Source organism: Bolinopsis microptera, chromosome 8 (genome assembly GCF_026151205.1).
Source record: "Bolinopsis microptera isolate Bmic1 chromosome 8, MBARI_Bmic_1.0, whole genome shotgun sequence".
Taxonomy (NCBI): domain Eukaryota; kingdom Metazoa; phylum Ctenophora; class Tentaculata; order Lobata; family Bolinopsidae; genus Bolinopsis; species Bolinopsis microptera.
This window is the reverse complement of record NC_087079.1, coordinates 779295-799661: the sequence shown is the minus strand read 5'-3', so window position 1 is coordinate 799661 and position 20367 is coordinate 779295. Positions and strand designations below refer to the sequence as shown.

General features: G+C 36.9%; 1 protein-coding gene across 2 annotated transcripts in view; it reads left to right on the top strand.

The window, feature by feature from the left end:
* LOC134819502 (arrestin domain-containing protein 2-like) overlaps positions 1–20367 on the top strand; it is a 57209-nt gene that overhangs the window by 10436 nt on the left and 26406 nt on the right. For both annotated transcript variants that reach the window (XR_010160779.1, XM_063829462.1), the window contains exons 6-8: positions 668–771; positions 1002–1129; positions 1440–1606. Coding sequence is in view for 1 of the 2 variants with exons in the window: in XM_063829462.1 (XP_063685532.1) it covers positions 668–771; positions 1002–1129; positions 1440–1606 (399 nt within the window). In the remaining variant the exon portion in view is untranslated. The remainder of the gene's footprint in view (positions 1–667; positions 772–1001; positions 1130–1439; positions 1607–20367) is intronic.

Below are 20367 nucleotides of genomic sequence, written 5' to 3'. Positions count from 1 at the left end.
CCCTCCCCCGACCCCACAAGAGGTAGAGATTCTATATTACCCTCCCCCGACCCCACAAGAGGTAGAGATTCTATATTACCCTCCCCCGACCCCACAAGAGGTAGAGATTCTATATTACCCTCCCCCGACCCCACAAGAGGTAGAGATTCTATATTACCCTCCCCCGACCCCACAAGAGGTAGAGATTCTATATTACCTTCCCCCGACCCCACAAGAGGTAGAGATTCTATATTACCCTCCCCCGACCCTACAAGAGGTAGAGATTCTATATTACCCTCCCCCGACCCCACAAGAGGTAGAGATTCTATATTACCCTCCCCCGACCCTACAAGAGGTAGAGATTCTATATTACCCTCCCCCCCCACAAGAGGTAGAGATTCTATATTACCCTCCCCCGACCCCACAAGAGGTAGAGATTCTATATTACCCTCCCCCCCCCCACAAGAGGTAGAGATTCTATATTACCCTCCCCCCCCACAAGAGGTAGAGATTCTATATTACCCTCCCCCCCCCACAAGAGGTAGAGATTCTATATTACCCTCCCCCCCCCCACAAGAGGTAGAGATTCTATATTACCCTCCCCCCCCCCACAAGAGGTAGAGATTCTATATTACCCTCCCCCGACCCCACAAGAGGTAGAGATTCTATATTTTCAACTATTTCTCAGGTTGAAGATTTCCCCCCTGGTATCATTGTTAAGATGATGTTGACTATGGTGTCCATGTTTAAAATGAACGATACTCCACAAAACAAAAGTGGTCAGACTAAACGGTAAGACTCAAATAAATCTATGTAAAATAATAATATTAACAAAACTTTAGTGCAGCGTTGTCAGCCTGGTATTTGATAATATTCTCTTGGGAATTTACAGTTAATTAATTAATTTAGATTGTTATAATTGTTTTATAGAATAGCAGGCCATAATTCGTCCTGCAATTAAGTGTACAAGTAAAACCATCTCTCTATGGTAACTACCTCTCTCTTTACACTGACTCCCTCAGTGATGTTCTACAGACCTGTACTATTGGCACGGTGCCAACTGGTGCTAAGTCTCATCGCTTCCCCAACGCTAGTCTTCAGATTCCTTCAGTTCCACCCACTATTAGGTGGAAGGGTAAATCAGGACTAGGTTAGTTAAACACTACACCACTAGTTACCATGGTAACTAGTGGTAAATCAGGACTAGGTTAGTTAAACACTACACCACTAGTTACCATGGTAACTAGTGGTAAATCAGGACTAGGTTAGTTAAACACTACACCACTAGTTACCATGGTAACTAGTTACCATGGTAACTAGTGGTAAATCAGGACTAGGTTAGTCACATTTCTAAACCACCACCAACTTTCACTAAGCTAACTGTCTTTCAATGTTTAAAGTGAAATTGTATTTAAATGTGCGGAATAATGTTTGAAATACTGATTTTCTAACCTCACCAGGTATTCAAGTGTTTTACCTCGCCGAGGTTAAGATGTTCAAGAAGAAAGGGAAGAAAGCGAAGCAGTTCTGGCACGTCAACGTCCCCGTTACCATGGGAACTATTCCCTTGAACCCCGCTAACGCACAGCTGACCCACGCTCCACTCAGAGCTACACTTTCTAATAATGTTAGTTACTTTATTACAGTACAGTAATGTTATCTTAATTTAGGTAGATTAGCTTTATAATTAGCATTATTTAACTTTGGAAATGGAATGACGTACCATTACCTTTCCTCCACCTATAATAATGTTACACTTTCTAATAATGTTAGTCTTATCTTAATTTAGGTAGATTAGCTTTATAACTAGCATTATTTAACTTATCTTAATTTAGGTAGATTAGCTTTATAATTAGCATTATTTAACTTATCTTAATTTAGGTAGATTAGCTTTATAACTAGCATTATTTAACTTATCTTAATTTAGGTAGATTAGCTTTATAACTAGCATTATTTAACTTATCTTAATTTAGGTAGATTAGCTTTATAACTAGCATTATTTAACTTATCTTAATTTAGGTAGATTAGCTTTATAACTAGCATTATTTAACTTATCTTAATTTAGGTAGATTAGCTTTATAACTAGCATTATTTAACTTATCTTAATTTAGGTAGATTAGCTTTATAACTAGCATTATTTAACTTATCTTAATTTAGGTAGATTAGCTTTATAACTAGCATTATTTAACTTATCTTAATTTAGGTAGATTAGCTTTATAACTAGCATTATTTAACTTATCTTAATTTAGGTAGATTAGCTTTATAACTAGCATTATTTAACTTATCTTAATTTAGGTAGATTAGCTTTATAACTAGCATTATTTAACTTATCTTAATTTAGGTAGATTAGCTTTATAACTAGCATTATTTAACTTATCTTAATTTAGGTAGATTAGCTTTATAACTAGCATTATTTAACTTATCTTAATTTAGGTAGATTAGCTTTATAACTAGCATTATTTAACTTATCTTAATTTAGGTAGATTAGCTTTATAACTAGCATTATTTAACTTATCTTAATTTAGGTAGATTAGCTTTATAACTAGCATTATTTAACTTATCTTAATTTAGGTAGATTAGCTTTATAACTAGCATTATTTAACTTATCTTAATTTAGGTAGATTAGCTTTATAACTAGCATTATTTAACTTATCTTAATTTAGGTAGATTAGCTTTATAACTAGCATTATTTAACTTATCTTAATTTAGGTAGATTAGCTTTATAACTAGCATTATTTAACTTATCTTAATTTAGGTAGATTAGCTTTATAACTAGCATTATTTAACTTATCTTAATTTAGGTAGATTAGCTTTATAATTAGCATTATTTAACTTATCTTAATTTAGGTAGATTAGCTTTATAACTAGCATTATTTAACTTATCTTAATTTAGGTAGATTAGCTTTATAATTAGCATTATTTAACTTATCTTAATTTAGGTAGATTAGCTTTATAATTAGCATTATTTAACTTATCTTAATTTAGGTAGATTAGCTTTATAACTAGCATTATTTAACTTATCTTAATTTAGGTAGATTAGCTTTATAACTAGCATTATTTAACTTATCTTAATTTAGGTAGATTAGCTTTATAATTAGCATTATTTAACTTATCTTAATTTAGGTAGATTAGCTTTATAACTAGCATTATTTAACTTATCTTAATTTAGGTAGATTAGCTTTATAACTAGCATTATTTAACTTATCTTAATTTAGGTAGATTAGCTTTATAACTAGCATTATTTAACTTATCTTAATTTAGGTAGATTAGCTTTATAATTAGCATTATTTAACTTATCTTAATTTAGGTAGATTAGCTTTATAACTAGCATTATTTAACTTATCTTAATTTAGGTAGATTAGCTTTATAACTAGCATTATTTAACTTATCTTAATTTAGGTAGATTAGCTTTATAACTAGCATTATTTAACTTATCTTAATTTAGGTAGATTAGCTTTATAACTAGCATTATTTAACTTATCTTAATTTAGGTAGATTAGCTTTATAATTAGCATTATTTAACTTATCTTAATTTAGGTAGATTAGCTTTATAACTAGCATTATTTAACTTATCTTAATTTAGGTAGATTAGCTTTATAATTAGCATTATTTAACTTATCTTAATTTAGGTAGATTAGCTTTATAATTAGCATTATTTAACTTATCTTAATTTAGGTAGATTAGCTTTATAACTAGCATTATTTAACTTATCTTAATTTAGGTAGATTAGCTTTATAACTAGCATTATTTAACTTATCTTAATTTAGGTAGATTAGCTTTATAATTAGCATTATTTAACTTATCTTAATTTAGGTAGATTAGCTTTATAACTAGCATTATTTAACTTATCTTAATTTAGGTAGATTAGCTTTATAACTAGCATTATTTAACTTATCTTAATTTAGGTAGATTAGCTTTATAACTAGCATTATTTAACTTATCTTAATTTAGGTAGATTAGCTTTATAACTAGCATTATTTAACTTATCTTAATTTAGGTAGATTAGCTTTATAATTAGCATTATTTAACTTATCTTAATTTAGGTAGATTAGCTTTATAACTAGCATTATTTAACTTATCTTAATTTAGGTAGATTAGCTTTATAATTAGCATTATTTAACTTATCTTAATTTAGGTAGATTAGCTTTATAATTAGCATTATTTAACTTTGTAATAATGTTAGTCTTATCTTAAAGGACCAGTTAACTGAAAAATTTGTAGTCTCCAATTTGGCTAAGATTTAAATTAGCTGTGACAAACTGGTAAAGAATCGTATCGCCGAAAGAACCAACTCTCTAGCGTACGTGTAACGCGTGTTATTGCAATAATAAGCTGTGGCCTCGTGACGTCATAAAGTCCCTCAGTGCGCGCTTGCATAGCGTAATTTACATTACAAATGTTTATCATCGTCAATAAAACACGTGTAACTCACTCAAATTTTAGAATTATGACTATTACCCTAGTTCTCCAAAATCCTTATAGTTTTGGCTATCATCCTAACTAAAGGAATAGCTGATTGGATGTACATGAGTGCTCACGTCATGATTTTAAACAGTGATATAGGTTCTTGAACAGTGGCGGGTGAATGTACGGTTAGAAAGTTTCTGCTACTACAAATTATGTCATATGTGATAATTTTGGATTGTTTTCATTGCTTAATTACACAAGCAGGGAGACTGTACCGATTATTTTTCCCCAGTCCATGAAACTCTAACGAATTTAGAAAGGATACAGATAAGTAGGAGTTTGTTCAATTCCGAGAGCAATTATATTTATAGCATAGCGAAATTTCTAACTTTAATCTGCAAGTGTCTGCCAGTACAGGAGACAAGAAGTCTGGCTACTTTACGGCCGTTCCTCTGGGACCATTAGTAGAAGTATCTTCTATCAGAACAGTGCCGTGGGAACAGAATTCCCGCCAAAATACCCGGTCTACCAAATATTAAAATTACTGATTGGAGGTGTGTACGGTGTGAGGTGTGTTTTGAATTAGACTTCCGGCTTACCTAGTTGTTATCCTAATTGCATTATCATCGGTGCATAACATAAATAAACTACTGGTAAGTTTAAATACCAAGTGCAAACGTGTTCAGTCGATCGACCCACTGAACAACTATAGAATTTCCAAGACCCTATTATTCTCTGGCCATATATTACGGCACGATCGATTGTTTATAGATGGCTAAATGACCAACGTTAATCTATACAGGGGGGGGGGGGGGGGGGTGTCACGTCCGTCTATGTCCGCTTGTCTCATAGAATCCAAAAAGGACAGGACATAGGCGGACATAGGCGGACATAGGCGGAAATAGACGGACATAGGCGGACATAGGCGGACATAGACGGACATAGGCAGACATAGGCGCACATAGGCGGACATTAATGGACACCTAAATTGCTAAATAAAATGTTCAATTTTTGCTGTTATAGGGGGGATCATGTTTTTTGTCCGTTCGGTACCCTATATTTTCAAAACGGACAAAAAATAGAGCGGACAAAAACGGACAAAAATGGACAAAAACGGACAAAAATGGAAATAACATTTAGATGCTTCCTCCTCCTACTCTTCCTCCTCCTCCCCCTGGGTCTTCCTGATCTTCCTCAGTCCTCTTCCTCCTCCCCTCCTCAGTCCTCCTCCTACTCCTCCTCCTCGTCCTCAGTCCTCCTCATCAGTCCTCCTCCTCCCCAGTCCTCCTCCTCCTCCTGAGTCCTCCTCCTGGGTCCTCCTCCTGGGTCCTCCACCTCCTCTTCATCCTCCTCCTCTTCCTCCTCAGTCCTCAGTCCTCCTTAGTCCTCCTCCTCATCCTTCTCCTCAGTCCTCCATCCTCCTCCTCAGTCCTCCCCCAGTCCCCCTCCTCCTCCTATTCAGTCCTCCTCCTTCTCAGTCCTCCTCAGTCCTCCTCCTCCTCCTCCTCCTCTTCCCTCTCAGTCATCCTCCTCAGCCATCCTCCTCAGTCCTCCTCAGTCCTCTTCCTCAGTCCTCCTCCTCCTGGGTCCTCCTCCTCCTCTTCATCCTCCTCCTCTTCCTCCTCGGTCCTCAGTCCTCCTCCTCCTGGGTCCTCCTCCTCATCCTTCTCATCAGTCCTCCTCCTCCCCAGTTCTCTCCCAAACCCCCTCCTTCTCCTCCTCCTATTCAGTCCTCCTCCTCCTCCTCCTCCTCAGTTCTCCTCAGTCCTCCTTCTCATTTCTCCTAAGTCCTCCTCCTGAGTCCTCCTCCTCTTCCTTCTGAGTCCTCCTCCTGAGTCCTCCTCCCTCTCAGTCATCCTCCTCAGTCATCCTCCTCAGCCATCCTCCCCAGCCATCCTCCTCAGCCATCCTCCTCAGTACTCCTCAGTCCTCCTCCTTCTCAGTCATCGTCAGTCCTCCTACTCAGTCCTCCTCAGTCCTCCTCCTCCTCCTGGTTCCTCCTCCTCCTCCTCCTCCTGGGTCCTCCTGGGTCTTCCTGATCCTCCCCAGTCCTCTTCCTCCTCCCCTCCTCAGTCCTCCTCCTACTCTTCCTCCTCGTCCTCAGCTCAGTCCTCCTCATCAGTCCTCAACAGTTCTCCTCCTCCCCGGTCCTCCTCCTCCTCCTGGGGCCTTTTCCTGGGTCCTCCTCCTGGGTCCTCCTCCTCCTGGGTCCTCCTCCTCCTGGGTCCTCCTCCTCCTGGGTCCTCCTCCTCCTGGGTCCTCCTTCTCCTCCTCAGTCCTTCTCCTCCTCCTCCTCAGTCCTCTTCCTCCTCTTCCTCCTCTTCCTCCTCCTCCTCCCTCTCAGTCATCCTCCTCAGCCATCCTCCTCAGCCATCCTCATCAGTCCTCCTCCTTCTCAGTCCTCCTCAGTCCTCCTCCTGAGTCCTCCTCCTCCTGAGTCATCCTCCTCAGTTCTCCTCCTCCTCCTCCTAGGTCCTCCTTCTGGGTCCTCCTCCTCCTACTCCTCCTGGGTCTTCCTGATCCTTCTCCTCCCTCTCAGTCATCCTCCTCAGTCATCCTCCTCAGTCATCCTCCTCAGCCATCCTCCTCAGCCATCCTTCTCAGCCATCCTCCTCAGTCCTCCTCCTCCTGGGTCCTCCTCCTCCTCTTCATCCTCCTCCTCTTCCTCCTCGGTCCTCAGTCCTCCTCCTCCTGGGTCCTCCTCCTCATCCTTCTCATCAGTCCTCCTCCTCCCCAGTTCTCTCCCAAACCCCCTCCTTCTCCTCCTCCTATTCAGTCGTCCTCCTCCTCTTCCTCCTCAGTTCTCCTCAGTCCTCCTTCTCATTTCTCCTAAGTCCTCCTCCTGAGTCCTCCTCCTCTTCCTTCTGAGTCCTCCTCCTGAGTCCTCCTCCCTCTCAGTCATCCTCCTCAGTCATCCTCCTCAGCCATCCTCCCCAGCCATCCTCCTCAGCCATCCTCCTCAGTACTCCTCAGTCCTCCTCCTTCTCAGTCATCGTCAGTCCTCCTACTCAGTCCTCCTCAGTCCTCCTCCTCCTCCTGGTTCCTCCTCCTCCTCCTCCTCCTGGGTCCTCCTGGGTCTTCCTGATCCTCCCCAGTCCTCTTCCTCCTCCCCTCCTCAGTCCTCCTCCTACTCTTCCTCCTCGTCCTCAGCTCAGTCCTCCTCATCAGTCCTCAACAGTTCTCCTCCTCCCCGGTCCTCCTCCTCCTCCTGGGGCCTTTTCCTGGGTCCTCCTCCTGGGTCCTCCTCCTCCTGGGTCCTCCTCCTCCTGGGTCCTCCTCCTCCTGGGTCCTCCTCCTCCTGGGTCCTCCTTCTCCTCCTCAGTCCTTCTCCTCCTCCTCCTCAGTCCTCTTCCTCCTCTTCCTCCTCTTCCTCCTCCTCCTCCCTCTCAGTCATCCTCCTCAGCCATCCTCCTCAGCCATCCTCATCAGTCCTCCTCCTTCTCAGTCCTCCTCAGTCCTCCTCCTGAGTCCTCCTCCTCCTGAGTCATCCTCCTCAGTTCTCCTCCTCCTCCTCCTAGGTCCTCCTTCTGGGTCCTCCTCCTCCTACTCCTCCTGGGTCTTCCTGATCCTTCTCCTCCCTCTCAGTCATCCTCCTCAGTCATCCTCCTCAGTCATCCTCCTCAGCCATCCTCCTCAGCCATCCTTCTCAGCCATCCTCCTCAGTACTCTTCAGTACTCTTCATTCCTCAAAATGTTTGTCCGCTAATGTCCACCAATGTCCACCAATGTCCATCCATGTCCGTCCGGGTCCGCCAATGTCCGTCCGAGTCCGCCAATGTCCTTCCGAGTCCGCCAATGTCCGTCCGAGTCCGCCAATGTCCGTCCGTGTCCGCCAATGTCCCAAAAAACACGTCCGTTGTCTAATAGAATCCAAAAAGGACAGGACATAGGCGGACATAGACGGACATGACACCCCCCCCTATACAATTCTAAAACTATGAGCTAGCACTTTAATCTAAAAATACCTTTTTTATATTACTCCTGATTTTTACATTTCACGTAAAACATTGTCGCCAGAGGTTGATCATGGACACTAACAGCTTAATTTGAGATAAATGACTTATGAGTTTCTCTAAAGTTAACTCTAAAGTTGTGTAGTCCAGTCATTTATGGACATTTATGGAAATGAACCTGCAAATGTTCTAATACTCACGAAACTTTGCACAGACCTTCCCGAAGTTATGATTAAACGATTTTCGTTTGGAGACATTTTTTTGACCGTGGAGAAAACCCAGGAGGGCCACGCCCATATTGACCCAATAACGTAACCGACCCCTTGCTTCTGAAGGTCGTAGAGACTTCAAAATAGGCTTGAACGAAGCCGCATATAATGCATGTTTATATAGGAGTTATTGAGCAACACATGGCCTAAAATCCTTACTTTTCGATAAATTCGCCAAAAACCATTTTGGGCGTGGTGCTAAGCCCATTTTCGATATGATCGTGATGGAGTCTTCAGACAGGATGCAAAAGAACTGCAATTAGCATATTAATATATGACTTACGAACAAACATATGCCTTAAAGTGCTTACTTTTTCAGTTATTGGCGAAAAACTGATTTTCGGTTCCAGAAATCATGCAAAACTATGGGTATCTGGTTAATTGGGCTATGAAGGCCCTAAAGGTTTTTGAATGTGTGCAAATTGTGCAGAATGGCCATGTTTATATACAACTTATGAAGCAACATGTACCCTAAATTACTTACTTTTCGAGTTATTCGGGGGAAAAGATTGTATTATGTCCATTTTTTACCTGTAAAATACAGTCTCACGAGCTACTCTGCGCGCAAGAGGGACTTTATGACGTCATCGCCAAAATAATACAAACGCTATTTACACGCGTTAGAGAGCAGTTAGAGATTTAGGAATTTCGACTCGTTGCTTAGTTTGCTATTTGTCACAATCTGTCAAAATATGAGGATAACTTTTTTTTCAGTTAACTGGTCCTTTAATTTAGGTAGATTAGCTTTATAACTAGCATTATTTAACTTTGGAAATGAAATGACGTAACTTTCCTCTACCTATAATTTATTCTGATGTAATGTTACGTGATAAGTAATACGTAATGTAACACTGTATCCCTAGTGTTATGTGATAAGTAATACGTAATGTAACACTGTATCCCTAGTGTTACGTGATAAGTAATACGTAATGTAACACCTGTATCCCTAGTGTTTACGTGATAAGTAATACGAATGTAACACTGTATCCTAGTGTGAGATAAGTAATACGTAATTGTAACACTGTATCCCAGTGTTACGTGATAAGTAATAGATACGTAGTAACACTGTATCCCTAATGTTATGTGATAAGTAATACGTAATGTAACACTGTATCCCTAGTGTTCGAGTAAGTAATACGTAATGTAACACTGTATCCCTAATGTTATGTGATAAGTAATACGTAATGTAACACTGTATCCCTAATGTTTGTGATAAGTAATACGTAATGTAAACACTGTATCCCTAGTGTTGAGATAAGTAATACGTAATGTAACACTGTATCCCTGATGTTATATGTGATAAGTAATACGTAATGTAACACTGTATCCCTAGTGTTGAGATAAGTAATACGTAATGTAACACTGTATCCCTAGTGTTACGTGATAAGTAATACGTAATGTAACACTGTATCCCTGATGTTACGTGATAAGTAATACGTAATGTAACACTGTATCCCTAGTGTTACGTGATAAGTAATACGTAATGTAACACTGTATCCCTGATGTTATGTGATAAGTAATACGTAATGTAACACTGTATCCCTAGTGTTCGAGATAAGTAATACGTAATGTAACACTGTATCCCTAGTGTTATGTGATAAGTAATACGTAATGTAACACTGTATCCCTGATGTTACGTGATAAGTAATACGTAATGTAACACTGTATCCCTAGTGTTGTGATAAGTAATACGTAATGTAACACTGTATCCCTAGTGTTACGTGATAAGTAATACGTAATGTAACACTGTATCCCTAGTGTTACGAGATAAGTAATACGTAATGTAACACTGTATCCCTAATGTTACGTGATAAGTAATACGTAATGTAACACTGTATCCCTATGTTACGAGATAAGTAATACGTAATGTAACACTGTATCCCTAGTGTTAGTGATAAGTAATACGTAATGTAACACTGTATCCCTAATGATACGTGATAAGTAATACGTAATGTAACACTGTATCCCTAGTGTTACGTGATAAGTAATACGTAATGTAACACTGTATCCCTAGTGTTATGTGATAAGTAATACGTAATGTAACACTGTATCCCTATGTTACGTGATAAGTAATACGTAATGTAACACTGTATCCCTAGTGTTAGTGATAAGTAATACGTAATGTAACACTGATCCCTAGTGTTACGTGATAAGTAATACGTAATGTAACACTGTATCCCTAGTGTTACGTGATAAGTAATACGTAATGTAACACTGTATCCCTAGTGTTATGTGATAAGTAATACGTAATGTAACACTGTATCCCTAGTGTTACGTGATAAGTAATACGTAATGTAACACTGTATCCCTGATGTTATGTGATAAGTAATACGTAATGTAACACTGTATCCCTAGTGTTACGTGATAAGTAATACGTAATGTAACACTGTATCCCTAGTGTTATGTGATAAGTAATACGTAATGTAACACTGTATCCCTAGTGTTATGTGATAAGTAATACGTAATGTAACACTGTATCCCTAGTGTTACGTGATAAGTAATACGTAATGTAACACTGTATCCCTAATGTTATGTGATAAGTAATACGTAATGTAACACTGTATCCCTAGTGTTGAGATAAGTAATACGTAATGTAACACTGTATCCCTAATGTTATGTGATAAGTAATACGTAATGTAACACTGTATCCCTAATGTTATGTGATAAGTAATACGTAATGTAACACTGTATCCCTAGTGTTGAGATAAGTAATACGTAATGTAACACTGTATCCCTAGTGTTGAGATAAGTAATACGTAATGTAACACTGTATCCCTGATGTTACGTGATAAGTAATACGTAATGTAACACTGTATCCCTAGTGTTATGTGATAAGTAATACGTAATGTAACACTGTATCCCTAATGTTATGTGATAAGTAATACGTAATGTAACACTGTATCCCTAGTGTTGAGATAAGTAATACGTAATGTAACACTGTATCCCTAGTGTTGAGATAAGTAATACGTAATGTAACACTGTATCCCTAGTGTTACGTGATAAGTAATACGTAATGTAACACTGTATCCCTGATGTTATGTGATAAGTAATACGTAATGTAACACTGTATCCCTAGTGTTACGTGATAAGTAATACGTAATGTAACACTGTATCCCTAGTGTTATGTGATAAGTAATACGTAATGTAACACTGTATCCCTAGTGTTACGTGATAAGTAATACGTAATGTAACACTGTATCCCTAGTGTTGAGATAAGTAATACGTAATGTAACACTGTATCCCTAGTGTTATGTGATAAGTAATACGTAATGTAACACTGTATCCCTGATGTTATGTGATAAGTAATACGTAATGTAACACTGTATCCCTGATGTTATGTGATAAGTAATACGTAATGTAACCCTGTATCCCTAGTGTTATGTGATAAGTAATACGTAATGTAACACTGTATCCCTGATGTTACGTGATAAGTAATACGTAATGTAACACTGTATCCCTAGTGTTATGTGATAAGTAATACGTAATGTAACACTGTATCCCTGATGTTATGTGATAAGTAATACGTAATGTAACACTGTATCCCTAGTGTTATGTGATAAGTAATACGTAATGTAACACTGTATCCCTAGTGTTATGTGATAAGTAATACGTAATGTAACACTGTATCCCTGATGTTATGTGATAAGTAATACGTAATGTAACACTGTATCCCTAGTGTTACGTGATAAGTAATACGTAATGTAACCCTGTATCCCTAGTGTTACGTGATAAGTAATACGTAATGTAACACTGTATCCCTAGTGTTATGTGATAAGTAATACGTAATGTAACACTGTATCCCTGATGTTACGTGATAAGTAATACGTAATGTAACACTGTATCCCTAATGTTATGTGATAAGTAATACGTAATGTAACACTGTATCCCTAGTGTTACGTGATAAGTAATACGTAATGTAACACTGTATCCCTAGTGTTACGTGATAAGTAATACGTAATGTAACACTGTATCCCTAGTGTTACGTGATAAGTAATACGTAATGTAACACTGTATCCCTAGTGTTACGTGATAAGTAATACGTAATGTAACACTGTATCCCTAGTGTTACGTGATAAGTAATACGTAATGTAACACTGTATCCCTAGTGTTACGTGATAAGTAATACGTAATGTAACACTGTATCCCTAGTGTTACGTGATAAGTAATACGTAATGTAACACTGTATCCCTAGTGTTACGTGATAAGTAATACGTAATGTAACACTGTATCCCTAGTGTTATGTGATAAGTAATACGTAATGTAACACTGTATCCCTAGTGTTATGTGATAAGTAATACGTAATGTAACACTGTATCCCTAATGTTACGTGATAAGTAATACGTAATGTAACACTGTATCCCTAGTGTTACGTGATAAGTAATACGTAATGTAACACTGTATCCCTAGTGTTACGTGATAAGTAATACGTAATGTAACACTGTATCCCTGATGTTATGTGATAAGTAATACGTAATGTAACACTGTATCCCTAGTGTTACGTGATAAGTAATACGTAATGTAACACTGTATCCCTAGTGTTACGTGATAAGTAATACGTAATGTAACACTGTATCCCTAGTGTTATGTGATAAGTAATACGTAATGTAACACTGTATCCCTAGTGTTACGTGATAAGTAATACGTAATGTAACACTGTATCCCTGATGTTATGTGATAAGTAATACGTAATGTAACACTGTATCCCTGATGTTATGTGATAAGTAATACGTAATGTAACACTGTATCCCTAGTGTTATGTGATAAGTAATACGTAATGTAACACTGTATCCCTAGTGTTATGTGATAAGTAATACGTAATGTAACACTGTATCCCTAGTGTTATGTGATAAGTAATACGTAATGTAACACTGTATCCCTGATGTTACGTGATAAGTAATACGTAATGTAACACTGTATCCCTGATGTTATGTGATAAGTAATACGTAATGTAACACTGTATCCCTGATGTTATGTGATAAGTAATACGTAATGTAACACTGTATCCCTAGTGTTATGTGATAAGTAATACGTAATGTAACACTGTATCCCTAGTGTTATGTGATAAGTAATACGTAATGTAACACTGTATCCCTAGTGTTATGTGATAAGTAATACGTAATGTAACACTGTATCCCTGATGTTATGTGATAAGTAATACGTAATGTAACACTGTATCCCTAGTGTTATGTGATAAGTAATACGTAATGTAACACTGTATCCCTAATGTTACGTGATAAGTAATACGTAATGTAACACTGTATCCCTAGTGTTACGTGATAAGTAATACGTAATGTAACACTGTATCCCTAGTGTTACGTGATAAGTAATACGTAATGTAACACTGTATCCCTAATGTTACGTGATAAGTAATACGTAATGTAACACTGTATCCCTGATGTTATGTGATAAGTAATACGTAATGTAACACTGTATCCCTAATGTTACGTGATAAGTAATACGTAATGTAACACTGTATCCCTAGTGTTACGTGATAAGTAATACGTAATGTAACACTGTATCCCTAGTGTTATGTGATAAGTAATACGTAATGTAACACTGTATCCCTGATGTTACGTGATAAGTAATACGTAATGTAACACTGTATCCCTGATGTTATGTGATAAGTAATACGTAATGTAACACTGTATCCCTAGTGTTACGTGATAAGTAATACGTAATGTAACACTGTATCCCTAGTGTTATGTGATAAGTAATACGTAATGTAACACTGTATCCCTAGTGTTATGTGATAAGTAATACGTAATGTAACACTGTATCCCTAGTGTTATGTGATAAGTAATACGTAATGTAACACTGTATCCCTAATGTTATGTGATAAGTAATACGTAATGTAACACTGTATCCCTAGTGTTACGTGATAAGTAATACGTAATGTAACACTGTATCCCTAGTGTTACGTGATAAGTAATACGTAATGTAACACTGTATCCCTGATGTTACGTGATAAGTAATACGTAATGTAACACTGTATCCCTAGTGTTGTGATAAGTAATACGTAATGTAACACTGTATCCCTAGTGTTACGTGATAAGTAATACGTAATGTAACACTGTATCCCTAGTGTTACGTGATAAGTAATACGTAATGTAACACTGTATCCCTAGTGTTATGTGATAAGTAATACGTAATGTAACACTGTATCCCTAATGTTATGTGATAAGTAATACGTAATGTAACACTGTATCCCTAGTGTTACGTGATAAGTAATACGTAATGTAACACTGTATCCCTGATGTTATGTGATAAGTAATACGTAATGTAACACTGTATCCCTAGTGTTATGTGATAAGTAATACGTAATGTAACACTGTATCCCTAGTGTTACGTGATAAGTAATACGTAATGTAACACTGTATCCCTAGTGTTACGTGATAAGTAATACGTAATGTAACACTGTATCCCTAGTGTTACGTGATAAGTAATACGTAATGTAACACTGTATCCCTAGTGTTACGTGATAAGTAATACGTAATGTAACACTGTATCCCTAGTGTTATGTGATAAGTAATACGTAATGTAACACTGTATCCCTGATGTTATGTGATAAGTAATACGTAATGTAACACTGTATCCCTGATGTTACGTGATAAGTAATACGTAATGTAACACTGTATCCCTAGTGTTATGTGATAAGTAATACGTAATGTAACACTTTATCCCTGATGTTATGTGATAAGTAATACGTAATGTAACCCTGTATCCCTAGTGTTATGTGATAAGTAATACGTAATGTAACACTGTATCCCTGATGTTACGTGATAAGTAATACGTAATGTAACACTGTATCCCTAGTGTTATGTGATAAGTAATACGTAATGTAACACTGTATCCCTAATGTTATGTGATAAGTAATACGTAATGTAACACTGTATCCCTGATGTTATGTGATAAGTAATACGTAATGTAACACTGTATCCCTAGTGTTATGTGATAAGTAATACGTAATGTAACACTGTATCCCTAGTGTTATGTGATAAGTAATACGTAATGTAACACTGTATCCCTGATGTTATGTGATAAGTAATACGTAATGTAACACTGTATCCCTAGTGTTACGTGATAAGTAATACGTAATGTAACCCTGTATCCCTAGTGTTACGTGATAAGTAATACGTAATGTAACACTGTATCCCTAGTGTTATGTGATAAGTAATACGTAATGTAACACTGTATCCCTGATGTTACGTGATAAGTAATACGTAATGTAACACTGTATCCCTAATGTTATGTGATAAGTAATACGTAATGTAACACTGTATCCCTAGTGTTACGTGATAAGTAATACGTAATGTAACACTGTATCCCTAGTGTTACGTGATAAGTAATACGTAATGTAACACTGTATCCCTAGTGTTACGTGATAAGTAATACGTAATGTAACACTGTATCCCTAGTGTTACGTGATAAGTAATACGTAATGTAACACTGTATCCCTAGTGTTATGTGATAAGTAATACGTAATGTAACACTGTATCCCTAGTGTTACGTGATAAGTAATACGTAATGTAACACTGTATCCCTAGTGTTACGTGATAAGTAATACGTAATGTAACACTGTATCCCTAGTGTTACGTGATAAGTAATACGTAATGTAACACTGTATCCCTAGTGTTACGTGATAAGTAATACGTAATGTAACACTGTATCCCTGATGTTACGTGATAAGTAATACGTAATGTAACACTGTATCCCTGATGTTATGTGATAAGTAATACGTAATGTAACACTGTATCCCTAGTGTTACGTGATAAGTAATACGTAATGTAACACTGTATCCCTAGTGTTACGTGATAAGTAATACGTAATGTAACACTGTATCCCTAGTGTTATGTGATAAGTAATACGTAATGTAACACTGTATCCCTAGTGTTATGTGATAAGTAATACGTAATGTAACACTGTATCCCTAATGTTACGTGATAAGTAATACGTAATGTAACACTGTATCCCTAGTGTTACGTGATAAGTAATACGTAATGTAACACTGTATCCCTAGTGTTACGTGATAAGTAATACGTAATGTAACACTGTATCCCTGATGTTATGTGATAAGTAATACGTAATGTAACACTGTATCCCTAGTGTTACGTGATAAGTAATACGTAATGTAACACTGTATCCCTAGTGTTACGTGATAAGTAATACGTAATGTAACACTGTATCCCTAGTGTTATGTGATAAGTAATACGTAATGTAACACTGTATCCCTAGTGTTACGTGATAAGTAATACGTAATGTAACACTGTATCCCTAGTGTTACGTGATAAGTTATACGTAATGTAACACTGTATCCCTAGTGTTACGTGATAAGTAATACGTAATGTAACACTGTATCCCTAGTGTTATGTGATAAGTAATACGTAATGTAACACTGTATCCCTGATGTTACGTGATAAGTAATACGTAATGTAACACTGTATCCCTAGTGTTACGTGATAAGTAATACGTAATGTAACACTGTATCCCTAATGTTACGTGATAAGTAATACGTAATGTAACACTGTATCCCTAGTGTTACGTGATAAGTAATACGTAATGTAACACTGTATCCCTGATGTTACGTGATAAGTAATACGTAATGTAACACTGTATCCCTAGTGTTACATGATAAGTAATACGTAATGTAACACTGTATCCCTGATGTTACGTGATAAGTAATACGTAATGTAACACTGTATCCCTGATGTTACGTGATAAGTAATACGTAATGTAATACTGTATCCCTGATGTTATGTGATAAGTAATACGTAATGTAACACTGTATCCCTAGTGTTACGTGATAAGTAATACGTAATGTAACACTGTATCCCTAGTGTTACGTGATAAGTAATACGTAATGTAACACTGTATCCCTAGTGTTATGTGATAAGTAATACGTAATGTAACACTGTATCCCTAGTGTTACGTGATAAGTAATACGTAATGTAACACTGTATCCCTAGTGTTATGTGATAAGTAATACGTAATGTAACACTGTATCCCTAGTGTTATGTGATAAGTAATACGTAATGTAACACTGTATCCCTGATGTTATGTGATAAGTAATACGTAATGTAACACTGTATCCCTAGTGTTACGTGATAAGTAATACGTAATGTAACCCTGTATCCCTAGTGTTATGTGATAAGTAATACGTAATGTAACACTGTATCCCTAGTGTTATGTGATAAGTAATACGTAATGTAACACTGTATCCCTAGTGTTATGTGATAAGTAATACGTAATGTAACACTGTATCCCTAGTGTTACGTGATAAGTAATACGTAATGTAACACTGTATCCCTAGTGTTACGTGATAAGTAATACGTAATGTAACACTGTATCCCTAGTGTTATGTGATAAGTAATACGTAATGTAACACTGTATCCCTGATGTTACGTGATAAGTAATACGTAATGTAACACTGTATCCCTGATGTTACGTGATAAGTAATACGTAATGTAACACTGTATCCCTAGTGTTATGTGATAAGTAATACGTAATGTAACACTGTATCCCTAGTGTTATGTGATAAGTAATACGTAATGTAACACTGTATCCCTAATGTTACGTGATAAGTAATACGTAATGTAACACTGTATCCCTAGTGTTACGTGATAAGTAATACGTAATGTAACACTGTATCCCTGATGTTACGTGATAAGTAATACGTAATGTAACACTGTATCCCTAGTGTTATGTGATAAGTAATACGTAATGTAACACTGTATCCCTAATGTTACGTGATAAGTAATACGTAATGTAACACTGTATCCCTAGTGTTATGTGATAAGTAATACGTAATGTAACACTGTATCCCTAGTGTTACGTGATAAGTAATACGTAATGTAACACTGTATCCCTAATGTTATGTGATAAGTAATACGTAATGTAACACTGTATCCCTGATGTTATGTGATAAGTAATACGTAATGTAACACTGTATCCCTAGTGTTACGTGATAAGTAATACGTAATGTAACACTGTATCCCTGATGTTACGTGATAAGTAATACGTAATGTAACACTGTATCCCTGATGTTATGTGATAAGTAATACGTAATGTAACACTGTATCCCTAGTGTTATGTGATAAGTAATACGTAATGTAACACTGTATCCCTAGTGTTACGTGATAAGTAATACGTAATGTAACACTGTATCCCTAGTGTTACGTGATAAGTAATACGTAATGTAACACTGTATCCCTGATGTTACGTGATAAGTAATACGTAATGTAACACTGTATCCCTAGTGTTGAGATAAGTAATACGTAATGTAACACTGTATCCCTAGTGTTATGTGATAAGTAATACGTAATGTAACACTGTATCCCTGATGTTATATGTGATAAGTAATACGTAATGTAACACTGTATCCCTAGTGTTACGTGATAAGTAATATGTAATGTAACACTGTATCCCTGATGTTACGTGATAAGTAATACGTAATGTAACACTGTATCCCTAATGTTACGTGATAAGTAATACGTAATGTAACACTGTATCCCTAGTGTTATGTGATAAGTAATACGTAATGTAACACTGTATCCCTAGTGTTATGTGATAAGTAATACGTAATGTAACACTGTATCCCTGATGTTACGTGATAAGTAATACGTAATGTAACACTGTATCCCTGATGTTATATGTGATAAGTAATACGTAATGTAACACTGTATCCCTAGTGTTATGTGATAAGTAATACGTAATGTAACACTGTATCCCTGATGTTACGTGATAAGTAATACGTAATGTAACACTGTATCCCTAGTGTTATGTGATAAGTAATACGTAATGTAACACTGTATCCCTAGTGTTATGTGATAAGTAATACGTAATGTAACACTGTATCCCTAGTGTTATGTGATAAGTAATACGTAATGTAACACTGTATCCCTGATGTTACGTGATAAGTAATACGTAATGTAACACTGTATCCCTAGTGTTACGTGATAAGTAATACGTAATGTAACACTGTATCCCTAGTGTTACGTGATAAGTAATACGTAATGTAACACTGTATCCCTAATGTTACGTGATAAGTAATACGTAATGTAACCCTGTATCCCTAGTGTTATGTGATAAGTAATACGTAATGTAACACTGTATCCCTAGTGTTATGTGATAAGTAATACGTAATGTAACACTGTATCCCTAGTGTTACGTGATAAGTAATACGTAATGTAACACTGTATCCCTAGTGTTATGTGATAAGTAATACGTAATGTAACACTGTATCCCTGATGTTACGTGATAAGTAATACGTAATGTAACACTGTATCCCTGATGTTATGTGATAAGTAATACGTAATGTAACACTGTATCCCTAGTGTTACGTGATAAGTAATACGTAATGTAACACTGTATCCCTGATGTTACGTGATAAGTAATACGTAATGTAACACTGTATCCCTAGTGTTACGTGATAAGTAATACGTAATGTAACACTGTATCCCTGATGTTACGTGATAAGTAATACGTAATGTAACACTGTATCCCTAGTGTTATGTGATAAGTAATACGTAATGTAACACTGTATCCCTAGTGTTACGTGATAAGTAATACGTAATGTAACACTGTATCCCTGATGTTACGTGATAAGTAATACGTAATGTAACACTGTATCCCTGATGTTATGTGATAAGTAATACGTAATGTAACACTGTATCCCTAATGTTATGTGATAAGTAATACGTAATGTAACACTGTATCCCTAGTGTTATGTGATAAGTAATACGTAATGTAACACTGTATCCCTA